Here is a 21,675-nt window from a genome sequence, read left to right as displayed (position 1 = left end):
CACAGCAAAATGGTGTAGCAGAGAGACTGAATCGCACCATTCTGGAGAAAGTGCGATGCATGCTCTTTCACGCAGGAAGTCCTAAGGAGATGTGGGCAGAAGCAGCTAACACTGCTGTGTACTTATTAAACAGAAGCCCCCACAGGAGTGTCCCTGACAATGTCCCTGAGGTCCTGTGGTCAGGTAAGAAAGTCAGCTATGATCAGCTCAGGGTGTTTGGTTCTGATGCATATGCTCTAATCCCTGAGGAAATAAGGGGGGATAAACTAAATCCTAGGAGCAAGAAAATGGTCTTTGTGGGTTACTCTTCAGCTTCCAAGGGGTATCGTTTGCTTAATCCTGAAAACCCGAGAGAAATTCTTGTTGCTCGTGATGTTAAATTCATTGAAAATAGTTTCACTGCAATTAAGGCTATTGGTAAAGGGAAGAAGGGTTCTTTCAGTATGCCTGTGCCTGTAAACTTAGATGATGATTTGCCATTTACTTCAGTGTGTAATGTCAGTGATGATGTTCATTGTCAGAGTGAAACAAATGCCAATGTCAATCACATTCATGGAGCAGAGAATGATATTGAAAATCTGTCTTTTGCGGATGCAAATGAGGTGCAAATAAATCCTGGAAATAATGTCGATGAAGGTGAAAGGAGGTATCCTATGAGGGAAAGGCAAAGGAAGGAATTTCCTGGTTTTGAGTTATATTTAGCATGTGATGAAAAGGTAGAACCTACATCAGTTACCGAGGCATTAAATGGTACTGATAAAATTCATTGGAAAGAAGCTATGGAAAGAGAGATCAGTTCTTTTCAGGAAAACGATGTGTGGGATCTTGTAGACAGACCTAAGGGTGGAAATATAGTGCAATGCAAATGGGTTTTTAAATTGAAGCGGAATGGGGAGGGAGAAGTGGACAAGTTTAAGGCTCGCCTGGTAGCTAAGGGTTTCTCTCAGCGTTATGGTATTGATTATCTTGACACTTTTGCTCCTGTGGTGAGACATGATAACTTAAGATTGTGTTTTTCAATTGCTGTTGCTCATGGTTTGCATATACATCACTTGGATGTTTCCACAGCCTTTTTGAATGGTTCACTAAGTGAAGACATTTTCATGTACCAACCGGAAGGTTTTGTTTCAGATGCAAGTAAAGTGTATAAGTTAAAGAAGGCCATTTATGGCCTGAAACAGGCTTCTCGTTCCTGGTATGAGAGAATGGATGAAGTCGTATTAAGTGTTGGTTTTAAGAAATCTCAACATGAGCCTTGTGTTTATTTTTGGAGAGATGGTGCATCCATGGTTATAATATGTGTTTATGTTGATGACTTTTTTGTATTCTTTAATGATGAAGTTCAAGCTGAGAAACTGAAACAAAAGCTCCACTCTTGTTTTAAGGTAAAAGACTTAGGATCAGTCGTGGATTGCCTGGGAATGAGGGTAGAAATGGGTAATGGTAAAGTAAAGTTGAACCAAAAACAGGTAATTTTGAACTTGCTGAGTAAGGTGGGGATGGCAGAATGTAAATCTGTGTCAACCCCTATGGTTCCTGGCACTCGACTGACCAAGGGTGAATCGATAACGTGTGATAGTGTACCTTACCAACAAGTGATTGGAAGTTTACTGTATTTATCAGTGTGTACCAGGCCTGATATATCCTATGCTACCAATTACCTCAGCCAGTTCAACAACTGCTATGGAAATGAACACTGGCAGTGTGTGAAAAGAGTGTTAAGGTATTTAAAAGGAACAATTGATGCAGGAATAGAATTCCGAAGGACTGAGAATAATCCGGACGTTTGTGGTTTTGTTGATGCATCATTCGCTAATGACGTCAACAGAAAATCAGTGACTGGGTATGTTTTTGTGTCTGCTGGTGGACCAATCTGCTGGGAGAGTAAAAAACAAAGTGTAACTGCCTTGTCTTCAACCGAGGCAGAGTATATTGCCATTGACTCTGCAGGTAGGAAGGCCACTTACTTGAAGGGGTTACTCTCTGAGTTATGTGGTAGGAAGGGGCCAATTCTTTTATGGAATGATAACCAGAGTGCACTAAAATTAGCCTCTGACAATGGATTGCATGCTCGCACTCAGCATATAGAAGTGAAGTTTCATCACATCAGGGAACTTGTTAAGCATAAGAAGGTTGTCCTCAATTACATGGAATCTGAAACCATCGTCCCCCCAGTAACTATTTACAACAAAGGAGTCCATGTACAAAAAATATTGGCCTTCAAGAAATAGGAGTGAATTTGAATGAAAAGTAGGTAATCCTTTATGTATGTATGTAGGGTGTTTAGTCTTACTTTTGCCTTGTTGCTATTAAATGGTAGCATTCATGGAATGTGTAATAATTTTAAGATTCTTGGAAATAAGGGAGAGAGCTTTTTGCTGCATTTTTTGCATGGAAATTAAAAAAAAAACTCTTAACATCACATTTTTTGATGTGTAATTACTAGAGATCCATGAAAGTGGTTTTATTTTTTGCTAGAATTTGTTTCACAACTATGTGATTTTGGTGTTATAAAAAATCTTGATAGTGTTATTGTAATGATAAAATTTTTTCACATTTCTTGGTGTTTTGTTATTTTTTGTGGACATTTCACAATTGCTTATACTTTTATAAGCATTTTACATGACATTAAATACAATTGCAGCAGTACAAAATATCTGATAAAACCAAATGAAAAAAATGATTCAAGGTACATATATCAATGGTTTAAGCGTTAATATTATAGAGTGAGCAAGAAAAGGTGCACAGTGAATACTTGAATTGATTGTCTTTGTGAGGAAGAGTAGAGCAAAAATTGACCAAATAGTACTAAAATGTGTTTTCAGTTTCATTGTATTACCGTATATGTCTGAATATAGTCCCCCCTTTTTTTCCAAAAATGCCCTTGGTAAAAGTAAAGGGGGGACTATATTCAAACGCATTTTTTTAACTTTCTCCGAAACTTAAGCCTCACAATTAGGGGGGGGGGGGACTATATTTGGAGAAATACGGTAATTTAGACCAATCTTCTATATTATTTCTACTTTATAGATACCTTTTTCTCAACTGATACGCAACCAAACTCTGCAAATGAGGTACCAAAATGCACAGAATTTATCAGAGAACATGCAACGACATATCTTACTTCCTAAATATTGCTACTGTTTCCTAATATTGGTTTATAAATAATTTAAAATAAAGCAAAAAAAAAACAAAAACCATTAAATATTCCTGACATTAACGGCACACAAACTGATACATTTGTTCATTTGCAACAATATCTCGCATTCTTTTAATATCTTTTATCAAAATGGGGCTGATTCCACTTTCAAGTCTCCTGTTAATACGTAAGTATGAGTCATTATGTGCGTTTAACAGAGGATAGTGTAATTACTTCCAATGTTGCGTTTAAAGAGGTCCTCGGACCTCAATTTGTACATAAGACCCTGCTTTTTTTTTCTACATTTTAAAATTAGAAACGCGCCTATCCCTCTGTGCACCTGCATTGAAAAGAGTGGGGGAAGCCGGCTGGGAGCGGGGGAGCACGCTCGTATCACTATATTTAAGCTCTTCCTGCTTCCTTTTCCTTGTAATCATAATGTATTCTTGGCAAATACGATTTGCAGATGGCAAATCCCCTCTACCATTCAACTGTACTTCGAGACCCTTTCCCAAATGTTTGGATTTTAAAGTTTCTTTACCCTAATTCCAGCATTTAAAAATGCTTCAATAGTAGGGACAACAAACTCCTCTTTCACCTCCTTCACTTTCTTTGACTGGGTAACTGTCTGTTCAAATGATAGCTGTCATTTTGCAGATCTCCTTTATTTCGCATGCAGGGCCGGATTTACTTCAAGGCAAAATAGGCACGTGCCTAGGGGCGTCGCTGTCCAAGGGGTGCCTTCTGTCAGGGCGAGTGGCTACTCCTTATCATAGAAGTCAGGGAGGGTAGGCTCAAGTGAGGAGGGGCGCTCAATGGAGAGGTGCCTATAGCGTAACTTGGGTGATTCCGGCCCTGTTCGAACGTTTGTGTATCGTAATTGATTTGCTTTAACAAAGTTTAATCCGTCCTTCAGATTCAAGCCTTTACTTTGTCTTTCACATAAAATCCTCCTGAGCCGAAATCACTCGCCCTGGTATGAGCCGTAACACTAGGTTTTCGGCATTTTAAAATTCCTTTCCTTCATTTGATGTATAAAGCTGTAGCCATGATAAAAAACAGTCCAAGCACGAATCACGACCAATCGTGACAGTGTTTTCAAACAGAGTAGTGGGTAGCTATGGTATAACCATACGTAATGTATGACTTACATTTTGACCAAAATTTTCCATGTTGTGGGCTCCCTTTTGATAGCCCTCACCCAGGTGCTGAGGGAAGACAGGTTCAACTAAATCGCATAGTATTGATTACCGCTATTGCAAATCGGTTAAGAAAGGCCGATAAAGAAGCACACACAACTAAACACAATCTGATACAAATAAACTTGAACCGGGGGTGTGTTCAAATGATTTTTTTTGCATTGAAGCTCAGTAGAGCACCGAATATCCCAAGATCCGTCTACTAATAATTAGCACCCCCCTCTCCTCCAATTGTTTCTGTTCCTTCCTTCTCATCCCCCAACTACTAGTGCTTCATGCTTTCAAACAACAATAGGTCTTTGTTGTCTTCTAAGGAGACGAATCATGCTGTTGATGGCACGGCCCTGTCGATGGCCGCCATGGTCACCGGCACGTGCCTTGAATGGTGGCCGGCGGAAAGTTGTCTAGTCTGAAAGCGGCCTTCCGTTCCCAGCCAGTGGCCGTGTTTAAGTCTGCAAAATTAAGTTAGACCCACACTTAAGTTTTTCCTGCTACAACTTATCCAATAATGCTGTTTACTGTGTCACAGTGAGTCACCAGAATTACTGCTTGTAATTGATCCGTGCTGAGTTTGTGAGCTTTACGCTCTTTTGTGGCTGCGTTGAATTTCTTTCAGTTTTTTATTGATTCAGAATATGTAATTCTTCAGGAGAGAAAGCGCGTCATTCTAGACATTTCCAATAGTTTCAGAATTGATAAATGTGAAGTGAAGAGAGAGGTCGTGATTAATTTAATGGCAAATTTCGGCGGAGACATCACTGCAGTTCGCAATATTATGCCAATTCAATATGCAACAGACAAAACAAGCCAATTGCCCTTGGAATCATAATGAGGTAGATCGAATGAACGTCAGCAGCATGAAGCAATGAAGGCTTAGGCTTTAATAGATTTTGCGATATCGTGTCTTGCAAATTTCTCTGATCTCTAGTAATTACCTAGTCTTGCTGCGTGAAGAATGCTATATTAATACAGTCATTCTGTTTTTTAGGAATGGTAAAATCATTGGTGATAAACTTGAGAGGACAAATGTACCAAATATTTTTGCCATTGGAGATGTATTGGATGGTACCCCAGAGCTTACTCCTGTGGCCATCCAAGCGGGTCGCTTTCTTGCACGAGTGAGTAATTTTGATCTTTTCGACTCCTTTTGTACCTCTCTAATTCTTTGTTGTGGTATGATGCAGCTCTAGTTGATTGAGCTATTCAGTTGTCATGATTACAATGTAGTAGAATTTTGTATTGTTGAACATTTGTTCTTGCAGAGGCTTTATGGTAAATCAAATGAGCCGATGGACTACAAAATGGTTCCAACCACAGTTTTTACTCCTCTTGAATATGGGTCTGTTGGATACTCAGAGGAAGATGCCATAGCAACATATGGTGCTGATGATATTGAGGTGTATCATACTCATTACCAGCCGTTGGAGTACACACTTCCTGAGAGAGATGAGAATAAGAGCTATGGGAAACTAATATGCCTTAAAAGTGCTGGGGAATGTTGATATTTTTTTGTGGCCTTTTAATTCGACGTGTAATAACCTCAAATTTATTTTTATAAACTTCTGTTTGCAGAAACTATAAGTCCTTATTAAGAGTAATTTGAGAATCACTATCAAGTTCAAACCATGTTTACTCTTTGGTTTTATTATACATATGTTTAATACTTTAATCAAAGCTTATCAATGACGCATTGAGCAGGAAAGGCTATTTCCTGTATGGGGAGGATTTTGAATTGAAAATTCTTCGCACACATTTTCAGGACTGTGAAGAATAATGTTTATCTTTGATGTAAATGTCCTTAAGTGTGTGAAAACAACAGATTCCATTTTACAAATTTATGCTGAGGTTATTTTATCCATCCATCAGCTCCCCTAGTAATTTTTGGCTGTTATGAATTAATGTAGTTCTAGTCTTGTGTCATGCGGAGCCAGGCATAACTTCCTTTGAACTTTCCCCGATGAGTGAAAAGTGCTCCGGTATGTTGCAGTCAAAACGATTTCTCCAAAAAAATGACTGTACTCAAATTGAGCATCTACATAGCAGTCACACTCAAGGTAAAATTCCATGGCTGGAGCACTCACTCCCCTGGAATGCACTTAATTTTCCCCAGGAAAGTAAGCAAGTGAGAATTCTTCCCTCAAAACTCTCACTGAGCACAGGGGCAGGCACCTACCTAGCCTGTTCTTGGCCTCCCTGAATAGTGTTGTCAAATGAGCACACTGTAGGGGCCAAGATGATTGTCTGAGCAAACATCTTGGGTAGGGGGGCTTCCACACACCCATCAGCCCTGGTGGATCATTCCTTTTCTCACTTGGATTTGTTATTTTTTCAAATATGTATGCATTATTAATTCTAATCAGTGTGTCCTTGTTTAATGTCCCCTACTTTCCTAGAAAAGTATCACTTTTTTACCCAAAAAATCAGTATCATCTATATGCCTTGCATGTAAGAGAAGAGAAGATTTAAGAAGCATTTGGTCATGCAAAGTCATTTGAAGATGGATTTTCATGCTTTAACCAGTTATCACCAATCTAAGGTGTAGTGAGCAACAAATGAAATTTAATTTCAATGCTGAATTTTGGAATAAAAAATGAATTTCCTGCAGTAATGTTTACGAAAAATTTTACCCCCTTTTCCATCTCAAACTTAGGGAAGGCCTACTCTGTTGGGAATCCCTGAAACTTTCGAATCCTGTCATCTTTAATTATTTAACCAGTATCATAGTTGAGAAATCACTTTTGCTCCTGGAAAGAAGGGAAAATTTTGGTTGCCATGAAACTGTGCTTCAATAGTACCTTTAATGATTTTATTTTTCAGGAGAAAGTTATTGGCTTTCATGGCCTGGGACCAAATGCAGGCGAAATCACTCAAGGATTCGCTCTTGCCCTGAAGCTTGGAGCTACCAAGTCTGACTTTGACAATTTAGTAGGCATTCATCCAACATGTGCGGAGGTAATTTGTTTTTTATTTGTTTTATTCGCTGATGGTTCATATGTTTTGTGAAGTAGAAGCAATTATAAGTTAATAACTTTCAGTTATTGCTATCCATGTGCAAGTACTTGTTATGTTACGTTCATATTTTGGTTTATTTTTATGGTTTATGCCTTGCTCAGAAATTTTGACGTTTAAGTCAGTGGATTGAACTCACAATAATTTTGTGGAAACTGTTGATCCTGTTGAGAAACATGGTACCTGTTGAGGTGGGGAAGGGGAAACGAAGGCTGTAGGAAAGAGACAGGTGATTGATTTGGGAGACAGTCCAGGGAAGTCATAGGTAGATAAAGGAATGGTGAGTCAAATAATTGTCAAGGCTCATCTGCACTTGAAGTAGTTACTGGTGAATACTTGGAATTGGGAATGAGTCAGGTCAATTCTTGTTTCAACCATATATAGACCTTCGTTTCAGGACCAGGACCAGATTCATTAGCAAAAAGAAACTGTGCTGAAGTAATTTGTTCAAGAGCCAATTTGAAAAGTTCTCTTGAGCACAATTTACAAATTTAAATAGTAATGTTCTGGATCTAATCTCTTGTGGCATCACTTGATGTGGTATTTTAGGCTCTTATATAATAACCCAAGAAACTTATTGATGGTTTTTGAAAGTTGTTCAATGAAAATGAAACGCTTGATTTGTGAGTGAGAACCAAATGGGAATTAAAACCAGCAAAACAGTGGCACCAACCCATCATACTAATTTGTACTTCTAATCCAATAGATACATGGAAAGATAAGAGCAACATAAATACAATACCATTTTCTTTGCTATGAAATGTCATTTCCTTAGAATATCTCTGGTAAGCTTATCACATGATGGATTTTTTTCAGGTCTTTACAACTATGTTCATAACCAAATCCTCTGGAATAAGTGTGGAGAAGAAGTCTTGCTGAAGTTAAAGTATGCTATTTTTGCTGTTTACCTGAGGAAGTTTTCTTTCTTGGTAGTATAGCAGCAAAATAGCAACAACTGAAGGATATGAAGTGCAAGAGCTCTTGTGGCAATAATGACGACCCCACTTAAAACCTTGATGGAGGGTGGAGTCTGATGTTTTGCATGAATTGTCCTCGAAAGTCATCACTGGTAGAATTTCAAGGTATCACTGGGAGAAAACATTGTGAAAATATTTAAATTTCAGTATTATTGATCACTATGTCAGGATAATTTATCCATGCTTCATATTGTGTTAGAAAATGTGTTGTTTTTGATGTTGTACAACTTATTGCATTGTTTTCATTTGCATTTTTTCCTTGCAGATGTTTGATGTTATGCTCCAGTGAATAAAATTATTAATTTTGGTACTTAGGTCATGAAAGTAATGCTTTTAAATGAGTTTATAATTCAATATTGGAATCATGTAATTGGTTTCAATATTTTTCTCAGTGTGTTTCAAGCTGGGAAATGTCATGCCTCGTTTTGGCCTAGTTCTTCTCATTTTCTCTACCTTTAGAGGGTTTAATTGAAGCTATCTTTCAATCATGGAGTTGAATGAAGTTTATAGAATTAACTTCAGTTTTTACTGTTGTGTGTGCCTTTGAACTGAAAGAGTAATCCGGAAATAATGATACTTCAGAACATTTTTGGCAATGATGCTGTAGTTACTCTTTGAAATCATTACTCTATGCCTTGAATTTGATTGCAGATTATTTTCCTCTTGGAAAGTAGTCGTAGAATTGTTTGTATTCTAAATTTTTACCTTTGTAAATGCCTGGTTGTATATTATTTTATCAAATATGAAATTAAATTTATAATGACATTCACTTATGATGTAATTTCCCTCATTAACCCACTGATTTCTCTCAAGACTTGTATATCATAGGAATATATCAAGCATATATTGTATCCAATTTTTCCTGCTGCACCCTCATTGCCCTTCTTAATATTTGCTCAAGAAGATATATTTCCGGCACCCAATCGATGTAAGATCTTGAAAACTGTTCTTTTGGCTGAAACTGTATTGTTAGATCTGACAGTGGTGAATATTTCACAAAGGTAAAGCCATAGGCCTAAACAACCAAAAATTGTCCTCAAGTTCATTTATTTCATGTTTTTCATGGGCAAAGTAATTTTTCAGTAACCTTGCACTGATCGTAAGAATTTGAGAAAGCCTCTAAATTCATGGTTGCCCATTTTTTCAAGTGGTCTAATGGCCTATGTATCTATCTGATTTCTATTTACAGTAGACTACTGATTATCCGGGCTAATGATGGGGAGAGACGGCACTAATAATCGCAAACCACGGGTAACCCAAACTTTCACTTCAATGTCTTGGAATGTTCATAATTTCCATAACACAAACAAGATATTATTTTTGCCGTTATTCTGCTACTTTAGAGTGCTTCCCATACTCGGTGAGAGCTTTCTTTGCCGGTTCCCGATCTTTTTAGCTGCGATAACATGGTTGTACTCGTATTATTAATGCTCCATGTAAAGCCTGGTTTCGAAAACCACACATCTGTGGCTGCCTGATCAGGGATACAGATAAGTGGTTTGCACGAATGCTCCAAAACCACTGCTCGACATCGGAAACAAGATTGTCAGGCACCACGTAACACAGTCGCGTCTCGCACAAGTTATATGCCATTTTGCTCGGATGCCAGTGGATGCAGGACAGAGTTGTGCCTTGAATGCATACATTCCTAAGTAATCAGAGTAAGTGTTGATTCATTTCTCGGAGTATTCTTTTTGGCTTTCAGTAGTTTGCAGAGAGAAAATGGTAGTTTTTCCGTCAAAAATTTCCAGTATTTTCCTTTCATAAAGTTAGGAAAAGTCTTAAAATGACTTGCTTTTAGTCGTGTTTACACTTAATTGGCAACTGTTGAAAGTGTCGACAGCAGTCAAAATGACCGCCGTGGCAGTTCTACTGTTAAGGACTACACTATTGCATTGAAGTGGGTTGAAAATTCTGCTGTGCCAACATTATTGTCATGCTATGGAATGAAATTTTGTGTCGATGGGTGATCTAATTATGAGTCGGGAAAAATATAATTCTCTTAACATAATGCTCGCAAGAAATGTGAAATGCTCAGCTGGCCGTGATGCATGTATTACTTTGGCACTCATGTTTTGGTAAAGAAATACTTACGGCTTTGTTTTTTTATTGCTAATTCAATAATGCTCTTTGTATATGATTGCTTATGCTAAGTAAGGGAAAGAGAGATAACTTGGTAGGGCATTGGGCAGTTGTGCTGTTTTGTCTTAAGAGACTCAAACTTTTAAAAATCTGCTGATGGCGGTTACCTCAAATCGATAATATTTTGCGTGTTAAAATATGACAGTTTTAGCATGAGGAAGTGATCAAAAAAGGGGTCATCAGAGACAACAGGAACAGAGCATGAAGGAAATGTTTTTTTGATGGTTAATATTTAGGCTGAATTCAAGCACCAGCTGGCGTACCACAGTCAGATGAGGCACTTTTGATTACCGTAGTAAATGTTGAAATATATTCATGATACAAGTGACTTTGATTGACGTATCACCATGAGTAAACTTATGTTAAATATAACTTCACCTCAACAATTGTCATACTGTAGAAAGATACTCAATATGCAGAGTTATTTTTTGGGTTTTGTTGTGTCCTGTACCTGGTGGTGGTAGAGCTTCTGTCATGCTGTAAACATCCTTAGGCCAAGCTGAAGTGCCTACAGAATTGTAGGATTTGATGCATGGAGGTTCACTATAGAGAGGTTTTAGCAATACACGCCATTTTTTTCATATCCTTTGGAAATGAAAGGCATTACGTACTGTCTTTAAAACCATTATACAGTAGACTCCCGATTATCCGGGCTAATGATGGGGAGGGACGGCACGAATAATCTGAAAACACGGATAACCCAAACATCAACTCCAATGTCTTGTAATGATCATAATTTACGTAAAACAAACAATATATTATTATTTATGCCGTTATTCTGCTTTATTAGCGTGCTTCCCGGACTCAATGAGAGCTTTCTTCGCCAGTTCGCGATCTTTTTAGCGGCAATAACATGAATGTACTCGTATTATTAATGCTTCATGTAAGGCCCGGTTTCGAAAACCACACTTTCGTGGGTGTGTGATCGCGGATACAGAAAAGTGATTTGCGCGAATGCTTCAAAACGACTGCTCGACGTCGGAAACTACATTGTCAGGCACCACGCCACGCAGTCGCGTCTCGTACAAGTTGCCCGGGTTGCATCTGCTGCGGGACGTGTATCCGTGATCACGGAGTGCGTTCGCGCACTGATAGGCTTGGAAAACACGAAATCGGTGCTCCCTTGAATGCGGCTAGCGCGCGATCGCTTCCGTTTTACGAACGGGATTCTGACGGAAATGATAAGCCTGGTGTATCCTAGCATTAATGCAGTAATTCCGATGATTTTGGATCCGATTTAAGTTTTTTTATAAGATTGCGGAAAAAATTGTTAAGAGAGTTAAAATCATGCACGGATAATCCGCAACCCGGATAAACCGCAGCCGGATAATCGGGAGTCTGCTGTATTTATGCGTTTAAATAAACATGCATGGATTAGTGAACATATATTTATTATTTAATGATAACACAAAGCAAGTGCTATCACGTGATTTTTACCATGATTCGAGAGAAAACGATGTGATATCTCTTAGTTCATCAGTCACTTAAAATGATAACGATAGTTTGATATCTTTTCTCTTATTTACTGTTAGGTATGCTCTCATATAGAACAAAATGGCCATAACTTATGGTTAACGTGAAAATTACAGCATTTTAAAGGTGTAAAAGAAAAAAATAAGCATGAAACATTTATTGCTGAAAATGTTATTCCATGTACGTAATCGCGGCTGCATTAATGGTCTCTAGTTGTCTCGGTCTAATTTGCGAAGGTATACCCCCAAGACTGCCTAACTATAGTTAGGCAGTCTTGGGGGTGTCTCCTTGGCATGATAAGTGGAGGTTTTATGAGAGGTTCACTGCAAAGAGATTTGTGTATAAAATTACATCTCAATCTGACGGGACCGTAGGGGTGGTATGAAGTATGGAGGTTTATGATGTAAAGAGGTTCACTACAAAAGAGGTTTTACTGTAGTTGGTTTTCTCAAGCACTCATTAAGTTTGTGATGGGTAAAAATGGCTATTGCCAACAAGAAATGTTTGATTCACTCTCATCAGAGTGAAAATTTTTGAACGCTGCGAATTTTCATGACACCATAATTAAATAAGCTATGCAAAGGAGTTTTTTGCAGTAATATTTATTTATAATTAATGCAATTTAAAGCGCCCAGGACTAAACAGGAACTTGGTCAATGGATAAGACCTACAGTCCTGGGTATATTTAAGAAAATACAACTTGTAACAAACAACAAATTTTGATGCAGTACATATGAAAAACTTTTTATCATCCCTTTGAGGTTTTCACGTTATCACACTTTAATGCAAAAGTTAATTCAGTCAGTCTCTCCGAATACAAAATATTGAAGAGACACAATCTAAGTCCCAAATTATTGATTGAAGTCTACTGAAAAAAATAGTGATAACCTAACATCAAAATCCTCAAGTAAAGCAGTTAAATATAACATAACACATGCATCACAAATGACTTAAAATATATAACATTGAATCTCAAGTTAAATAACATTCTTGCAACACAAGCAATACTTCGTATTTTACATGCAACGACTAGATTTCACTAAACACTAGGAATAAAAAATAGAATACTCTTTGATAAAGGAGTACCTATAACATCAAATTCAGGCATTAAATGACAAATTTTGGCCTGTTAAATCTCTTAAAATCATTTAACTCAATGAAATGGAAACACCTGCAACATTGGAACACATAAATTACTTAACCGGAAAACTCATATTGTAAGCCTGCCATTCTCATTGTTGATGGCTGCCCAAAAACAGAAAGTAAAAAGCATTAAGGTACGCAGTACATGTAATGTACTAGTACATGCTGCCGATACAATTGTAATAGTTTATAAACTTCTCGATTAAAAATACTGGTTCTGATAGTCCAAGAGCATACTAGAAGTTTCCTAAGAGGTTGATTTCTTCTCTCCACATTTCTTCCCGTTTCCGAACGAGCGTAGAATGAATCCCAGGGGGAAAAGGTGTTGCTTCTGTCCATCCCACAGATGTCTGTGCTCTTGTTCGACAGCTTCCCCATTGATCTGGTAAATATAGAAGTGCCATGATCATAAAAAGAAGAACAGAAAGGAAAAACAACATGCATTAAAACACATGTGCATATTAACTGTATTTTCAGCCCAAAGCCCCTCCATATGGGTAGTTAATTAACCTTTTCCCTACGAAGGGCGTGATTTCACGCCCTGAATTTTCTGTTGCTAAAGGATGAAGGCTGGGTTTTCAGGGCTTTAACTTTTCGAAGCAAAAGGCTGAAGGCCGTGTTTTCACGGTTTTGTGGTCAAGCATGCCAAGTGGGTCTCAACCGCCATTAGGGTCCCTCGGCTCGAGAGGTCCAACCCTTTCCAATTGTCCGTGTGGGGATTATCTCGGCCCATTCCGGCTCTGTGTCCTACTCAAGGAAGGTGCTCATGGTCACTTATTTGTTTATAAGTTAGATTAAATAAAAACGTACATGTTGCATCTATTGAAAATCAATGCCATTCTGGATGTTTTGCTGATAGGCTCCAAATTTTAAACGGAACTCTAGCGTTCCGTTTAAAACTTTAGCGTTCATATTAACCGCATTCATCATCACCTAGAACAAATTTTGGAGATGCTAAGGTTAGATGTTTAATTGTTATTTTTAAAACTTACTAGCAAATTCATAGGAGGGTTATTGTAATGATTTACATCTAAATATATACGTTACTCTGTTTGCCACATTCTAAGTGTACATTTGCGGAGAAATTCTATGAAGTATCCGATTTAACTCCTATGAAAAAAAGCCCTCGTAATGTAATAAAATATGATCCTCTCAGTTCTTTGTCATGAGCTAAAATTACAGCGACTATTTTTAATAACCTCTTATCAACCTTTGAATACAAACGTATTATAAATTAATTTCGCTATAAATACTAATTAATGCATATCCTAAAAATTCTTAAATTTAATGTGCAATTAAGGAATGTTTTACGTAGACACATGCTGTGAGAAGCATTCTATACCATTGCAGCAAAGAGCACTGCTCTACCCAGGTAATTACTCTCATATCTTGGTTCTCTGGTCAGGTTACATTTAGGTGGTCTGCCCTGAGCACCTCACAGGCTTACTTCGGAACACATTAGCGCATTAATTTTTTCTTGGAAAAACTTATTACCCTCCAACTGGCACATCTAAGAGTAGATTGGTGCAAGTAGCCTCCTCCTGAAATTTGTGGAAGAAAATTACCACACTCTTCTCGGAATAACTCATTTTCTTTTCAAAATTTTCTTGACATGTATTCAAATATGGCCGTTAACTCTCTGTACCCATTCCGCTACCTATAAAAGGGATGGTTTCTATGGAACCCTGCTGTGCGATGCAGCCCATAACATGAATAGAGAGAGAACTGCTCTATCCAGGTGATTACTTTCATATAGTAACAATTAAAAAAAATTAAAATCGCACTAGTAACAATAAACTGACCGCAAAAGTATGCTGCGATGGGCTGCCTTCAGGAAAAGGGTCGAGGATTATATTTGCCCAGTTGCCGAGGAAAGGGTCAGGCACCCTGCTAGGAAAGGTCATTAAGTGGAGGAAGCAACTACCTGGACAGTCCCAAGCCGAGAAACAACTCCGTACAGGGCAAAAAAGAAATGCTCAAACCCTTATTGGTTAACAAATAATGTAGAGGTATTTAAAATACATAATAGTTTTTTCAGAATGTAAATGAATTTGTTTTGCCAATATTTACTGTTTCCTAGTTGCTTGACAAGGCATAGCTCCACAAAATCAATTATTGGGGAGAATGTTACGTGCTGCATAGATTGTACACCCTGAAATGCCTTCAATTCCACTCACAATATGCAGTGGTCAGACTTTGAATTTTTTTATTCTGCTTAAAATGAACAAAATAGATACCAGCAATTATAGGGATACTATCAAAAATGCAGATTCCTATGCACACAGAAAAGGATGGGGGGAGAGAAGGGGCAGCTGTCCCGCTAGATGACTGCCTGCCTGTGCTGCCTTAGCAGTGGGAAATGAGCCAAGCTTATTGAGGGCAAAGGGACTAAGTGAGGAGGTATGGGTAAAGATGGGCTATTTGCTTCTGTGGCCTAAACAAGAAGATAATGGTAAGCTACCAAAGACAACCATGGACTCTCAGTCGAATCAAAAAGAGACGTTTTCTCAAAACGGGCCAAGTTTTTGTCCTGCTTTGGATGGGACAACTAGGTTATAGTGATTCGGCATCAATGCAACAGAATGATGAATGCAAATAACTCATATTTTGATTCACTTTCACTGGAATATGTCAGTTGAATGAATTATGGTAGTTGAATAATATAGGAAAGTTAGATTGTGTTTCTAAATTGATTTGAAGCCCCCATTTCTCTCCTCAATATTTTGGGCTATTAATTATTTATACGAAACTAAAATTATAACTTTCACACACATTACTATCACTTCGCACATATCACAGATATATTTATCATCACTGGTTAACAATCTTAAAAATAGTTTGATGCAGCTCTCCACTCTATTCTCATATCAGCTAATCTTGTCACACCTACGCATTTCTTCTCTACCACATCGCAGTTAACATGAAAACTATAAAATAAATATCACTATCCATTCCAAGGCTGTCATTGAAACAAGCTCAGAAATACTGTAGTACTAATACTATAGTATTCAGAGGAAACTTAAATGATTGTATGTAATTGTTTCTTCAGCAAGAAATAATTCCAGCCAGATACTCAGAATAGTGGTGCCCTGAAAGCTCATCAACCAGACCAATAATGCTTTAGGGATTAATTATTGTTTACCCATGAAATAAAGGGAAACACATTGAAGTTACATAACTGCTTCTGCTTGGAATAGAAGGGAGGGAGTCTCGTGAGAACATTGGTCTGACATTGAAGAATGAGGGATGCATATCACATATGGTTAGTTTGATTCATCATTTTTATCTAGGAAGGATTTTATCTCAATTACCAAACAGTAATACACATTAAATGAAATATGCATATGACATGCAGGCTATTCATAATTGCAAATTGCTCTAAAGAACTGTTTACATGATACATTAAGACTAGAGATGGGTCAAAAAGAACCGAACTGCCAAAACGAACTATGTATTTACTGAAATGAAGCGGTTTGAAAATGAACAGTTCTCTAAAACTCTCTGTTCACTGTTCATATCTACACAGCAAAAGCGCAGTGTTTTCGGTCTGACAGGTATGCTCACCGAGAGGTTTTTTGAACTGCAGCTTACTCCAGCAAGTGCGTAGTGGTCACCACAGATGGCAGTTATGATGCAGACCGTCCAAGGCCACTGAAGTGCATCATAGACGACCGAGCCCCTCCCCTTCCTTCTCTATCATTCCCCTCCGTCAACAAACATGAACAACATGGCTGCTGAACGGTTCGAACTATTGTTCAAAATATTAGATTCCTTTTAGCCGTTATTTTTCTCAGCGTATTCTTTTCTTGGAGGGCATTCTTTTTTCAAAGGGTATTCTTTTTTGGAGGGTATTCATTCCTCGGAGGGCATTTAAATATGTTACAGAAATCCATAGGTGTAACATATTGTACTATTTTTTGCATTCTACCAAAAGTACTAATTTAGCAATGAAACTGATTAAAATTTACAATATAATGCATGCTATTATTGACAGTTAATTGCATCATTAGATTGGATAGATACCTGACACAGGCTGTAACGAAGAGAAAAAATCAATATCTTACTGAGGAGTCTAAGAGAGAGATTCACAAATGATGTTTATACTAAAAATATGTATAAAGAACTGTTAGCTGTGTATGAAAGTCTAAATTGCTCATAAGAGAATCATGTAAAAAACTTTTCTTGTGCTAAACACGCAAATAACATCAGACACTGGGTTGATAAATATTAGTTCTGGCTTATTCTACATGTGGAAAGCAGATGTTGTCCTGCAAACGGGCAACCAAGTAAAGGCCTGGGACAGAATTTGCTTGAAATAACTATGACAAGTTGCACAAACCAAATGATACCACACTAAGCTTTCACTTACTCTAAACATCCGATAAACAGTATTTTCTACCTGAATGACCCAGACTGTTCACCATGAACAGATATTTTGAACTGCTCTTTTTACTGAACAGGTTAAAAGTGAACGGTTCATCAAAATGAACAGTTAACCCCACCTCTAATTAAGACACATGTGTTAAAGTCTGATTGCATGGAGTGGACAGTAATGGAACATGTAGGAATGCATGAATCAAATTAGGACACATTCTATTTTTATTCATTCACACAAGTTGAGTGGTCACATCGTGTATTTTGGTGTTCATTCTCATGTTCCTACATTAGGATATTAACTTGTTTGAGCTAATGTACCGTATAAACAGGGCTTAAAAATTTAATTTTGCACCCTTGTCATTAACATGAAAAAATTTAGAAGTCAAAATCATGTAAGTGGTTGCAATTTTATACATGCTTTACCAAATTTGAAATTCCACTACCTATCATTTAAGTAAAATATTTAATGGCCTTTCACTTAGTTTTTGAATTTTCATCCTGTGTTACTGATATTAGCCACACAACATGTGTAACATGTAGATTTATACATTTGACTTAAATCTTTATCAGCATAGTTTTCTGTACCATTGAAAAACACCTTAGCCACTATGAGTGGGTTTCTAAATGACACACCAAACGTTTCATCCCAGAGTTTACTGAGCATATTTGAGACACAGAGAATGAATGAGAGGGAACACCATTTCCTCTTTCTCCGTCTTCAAGTTAAGAGGAGGAAGTGGTAGGAATTGATAATGCAACAGCGGGAACCTCCCTGCAGATGCCACCCTCAGCTCCAAACCACCCCCACTCTACCCCTTTCCACCTTCAACTGAGTATACACATCCACCCACCTCATAAAATGCTACCCAGACGATGGCTCTACTTCCATGTTGGAACTCTTTAATTTAAATTATGTTATTTTTCATTATGAATGATGTGAAAAGGTTGCCACACTTGTCAAAGTTTGTGATAATGAGCATTCAGATGGTGTTTTCACGAGACCTCTTAGTGTGCAGTGATATGCGTATATTAGCATGCAATTTCTTTTCTTCAAGCATCAGATTCTGGCATTGAGACATGAATACCTTCAGAATCATATGTTCATGACACTCATGAACTCCCACACATTAAATTACCAAATAACCTGGGACCTTTGGCAATACACACCAAAATTTTACATCACTCTTATTTGGAAACTAATGTCTCTACCATGAAAATCCTCAAGGATATCTTTCCTGGACAACTTATTCCTGAGATTTATCCATACCACCTTATAGGAAAGCATAAATCCTATGAAATAATTCCTCACTGAAATGATTGGGATATCGGAAATTACACGTCAAAGGGAAATGAAAAACAATAGCTGTCCTTCGACAGCACGCATGCACATGGGCATACCCAGAAGGGGAGGCAGCTGCCCTAGAAGCGAAAATAAATTTAGTTCAAAACAAAAGTTATGAACAAATTTTCCTTATGAAGAAAAATGGTATTAGTATAAGACATGGAACTAAAATAAAAATCATTTTCTTTTTCAAGCAAATAATTATAACAATTAATAAATTGCTGTCATAATTTCCTTAAAATTTTGGTTTCATTAAACTTTTCTGTGCAAAAAAGTAACAACTTGAACAACCACAGCTAATTTTGCCCCCTCCACCCCCCGTTTTGATTCTGGGTACGCCCATGCGCATGCATAAATATGCATAGCATTATCATTTTGTGAGGTGAAGATTATTTATTTTGAGTCATTTCAAGACAGGGCTGTCTCTTTTAATTCAGGAGTCTGAGGTAATTTTGTCCTTTCCTCACCCCTTCCTTGCCTGGCGTAGGTGAGAGTGCCTTGAGCAAAAGCATCCCTTTCCCATCCCTTCTAGATGGATCTATTTCTAGAGTATTACGTACCGTAGCTAGAATGAGTGCATAGGTCTTTGAACAAAAAAGCATAAATGCATAGTTAAAGTAGGCAATGCCATTATAGCTTTTTTTCATTTAACAGAATCCACAAGAATCCTTGGGCATGATTTGAGCATAATTGAATTACTAAATTTGAAATAAGATTGAAAATACATGAGTGAGTATTAGTAAGCTAAGTTGTATTAAATAGCAGTGGTGTCCTAGCAACCAATTGAAAGAATATGTACATTGGCTAGAACACCTTGTTTCTTCAAAGCTCGACAATAAACTAGCAGACACTCACCAACGTTTATTTGGATTCTGTAGAATCACCTGACATGATGTAGAATGATTTAACATGTGGATATGCATTTCGGAAAATTGCTGCCTTCCTCAACTCCTTTTCTACAGGAAACTTGCGGGGCTGCTTCCTCTTTGGCTTGCCCACCGAAGTGTCTTGGTTCTTAATGGTTCATGTAGAGATTAAGCAAAAAAGAAATAAATGATTGGATCCTAAATTTAATATCTTGTGCATCAATTTAACCACCAACCTGAAAATCTATCTCTTGGAATAAATGGATTAATGACAACCTACAACCTACCATTATTTTCGGCTGAGTACAGAGAACCAGTTCATAAAAGAACACCATGTAACCTTAGGGGAAATTAGAACAAAGAACTTTTTCGGATTATTGACACGGGACTAATGTTGTTTTACGTGAAATGGCTCCCCACAGTGGCCTCCTCCTCAGATCTATGAAATTTGCTACCATGCCTCGACAGTTGCAAAGTTGAGGCCTTTCATCTGGCAAAGATATCATGTTTGGGCTGCAGATTCTAAATCAACAAACTTACCAAACTGGCTGCTGTCACCTGTCTTCCACATCTGCAATGTAACTCAACAGTGTTTTCGATATTTTGCTGTGGATCTGCAGAAAGTCCTATTCTATCTGCAAATAGATATGCGACTAGCTCGCACGGCAAACGAATTTCTCCGGGAGTATCGTCCTCTGAATCTGAATCGGTGATTGTATCCCCAGCTCCTCCCTTCAATTAAAAAAACATAAGATATGGATAAAATATTGTAATGGAATTCATCCAAACATCAACCAAATTTCTTGCTAGTCTTTTTTGTTAGAATAAGTCTACTTTTATTTTTTAATGTGGCTATCAGCTTTTGTGGAGGCATTATGAATATTGACATCATTGACTGCTGGATGAGTAATATTCTTGTAGTTTTTGAAGTAACATGTTCACACCCTACTGCTTCAGCGTGTCCGGATTTTAAAAGTAACTTACTTGCACAAAGCGGTCTGAGACATTTTGATGCCTGGAGTACTTTTTTCTGTAGGGCTCTTACTCCTTCCAGCATCTCAGGTCGACAGGGGGGTACGCAATCCTTCAAATGAAACTGGGGTTTTATGGGATCTCGTTTAACAAAAAATATCAAACATGAATCGCGTACACCGAAAGATTTAGCAATATTGAAATGGTGGCATGAGAACTTGCGTCGGAAGACCAAGTCCAAGTTCATCGTAAATATGTTCCTATTTTTTGGGGATCAAAGTGGCGAACATGGTCCATGGTGGTGAACAACCGCTCCTCCCTCTTCCCCCTCAATCCGCCACTTCCGCCTTCTTTTTTTTCCGAGAGCCTGGGCCCCGTTTGGGCGGCCCAACTCACAGGAGTACGAGCTGGCATTGCGCTGGCTACGATAAATATTTTGGCCCAATTTAATGTTACATTAATTCTAATGCTTTTCAACTCTTTCATCATCAACCAACAACGGAGTTTTTGAGCTCCTTTAATTGTATTTCTTATAAATGCGTGCCTTTACGTCTCTATAGCGCCCAAAGTGAACACTTGAGCAACGTTCTTAATTTGCTTTCTAAATACTCGTATTATGTTTGCTTTTGAGCTAAAATACAGTTTGAAATCCAAGGCGTGAGTTTTAAATAGCATTTTCAGACAAAAAATAAGACGTCGTGCATACAGACCACGGGAAATTAATTTTGTGTGGACACAGCGTATCAATTACGAAGAAAAATTCAACCTGATCGTATATATAGTTCAAATACTTTCATCACAAATTGTTATCTTCGACCAAAGTTTAATTTAGCGTAATTTACCTATAATTCATATAAGATTCCAATCAGGTCCTAAATAATTTTCTAATCGGCATTGACTTTTTATAAGTATTTTGGCAAAAAAATCTACTCACCATTTTAGTAGTTGTATATTTGGTTCGTACGTATAGTCTTCTTATTGGTAGGTAACCTTAAAACAAATAGAGAAATTGCATTCGTCAACAACACATTATGAT

General features: G+C 37.7%; 1 protein-coding gene and 1 long non-coding RNA gene across 2 annotated transcripts in view; one reads left to right on the top strand and one right to left on the bottom strand.

The window, feature by feature from the left end:
* LOC124171107 (thioredoxin reductase SEP1-like) overlaps window positions 1-8,432 on the top strand; it is a 57,458-nt gene extending 49,026 nt beyond the window's left edge. The window contains exons 8-13 of the mRNA XM_046550249.1: window positions 885-1,195; window positions 2,197-2,250; window positions 5,327-5,456; window positions 5,601-5,831; window positions 7,156-7,290; window positions 8,164-8,432. Of these exons, the coding sequence (XP_046406205.1) occupies window positions 885-1,195; window positions 2,197-2,250; window positions 5,327-5,456; window positions 5,601-5,831; window positions 7,156-7,290; window positions 8,164-8,226 (924 nt within the window). The 3' untranslated portion in view covers window positions 8,227-8,432. The remainder of the gene's footprint in view (window positions 1-884; window positions 1,196-2,196; window positions 2,251-5,326; window positions 5,457-5,600; window positions 5,832-7,155; window positions 7,291-8,163) is intronic.
* Window positions 8,433-12,575: 4,143 nt separating this feature from the next.
* LOC124171865 lies at window positions 12,576-21,154 on the bottom strand. The gene is made up of 4 exons (XR_006867991.1): window positions 20,652-21,154; window positions 20,208-20,399; window positions 19,657-19,815; window positions 12,576-13,464 (listed from the first exon to the last, which is right to left on the bottom strand). It is a non-coding gene; the product is annotated as an uncharacterized LOC124171865 (long non-coding RNA).
* Window positions 21,155-21,675: the final 521 nt, after the last annotated feature.

This window comes from Ischnura elegans, chromosome X (assembly GCF_921293095.1).
Source record: "Ischnura elegans chromosome X, ioIscEleg1.1, whole genome shotgun sequence".
Lineage (NCBI taxonomy): Eukaryota > Metazoa > Arthropoda > Insecta > Odonata > Coenagrionidae > Ischnura > Ischnura elegans.
The sequence above is the reverse complement of the archived record's forward strand: the minus strand, read 5'-3'. Positions and strand labels throughout refer to the sequence as shown.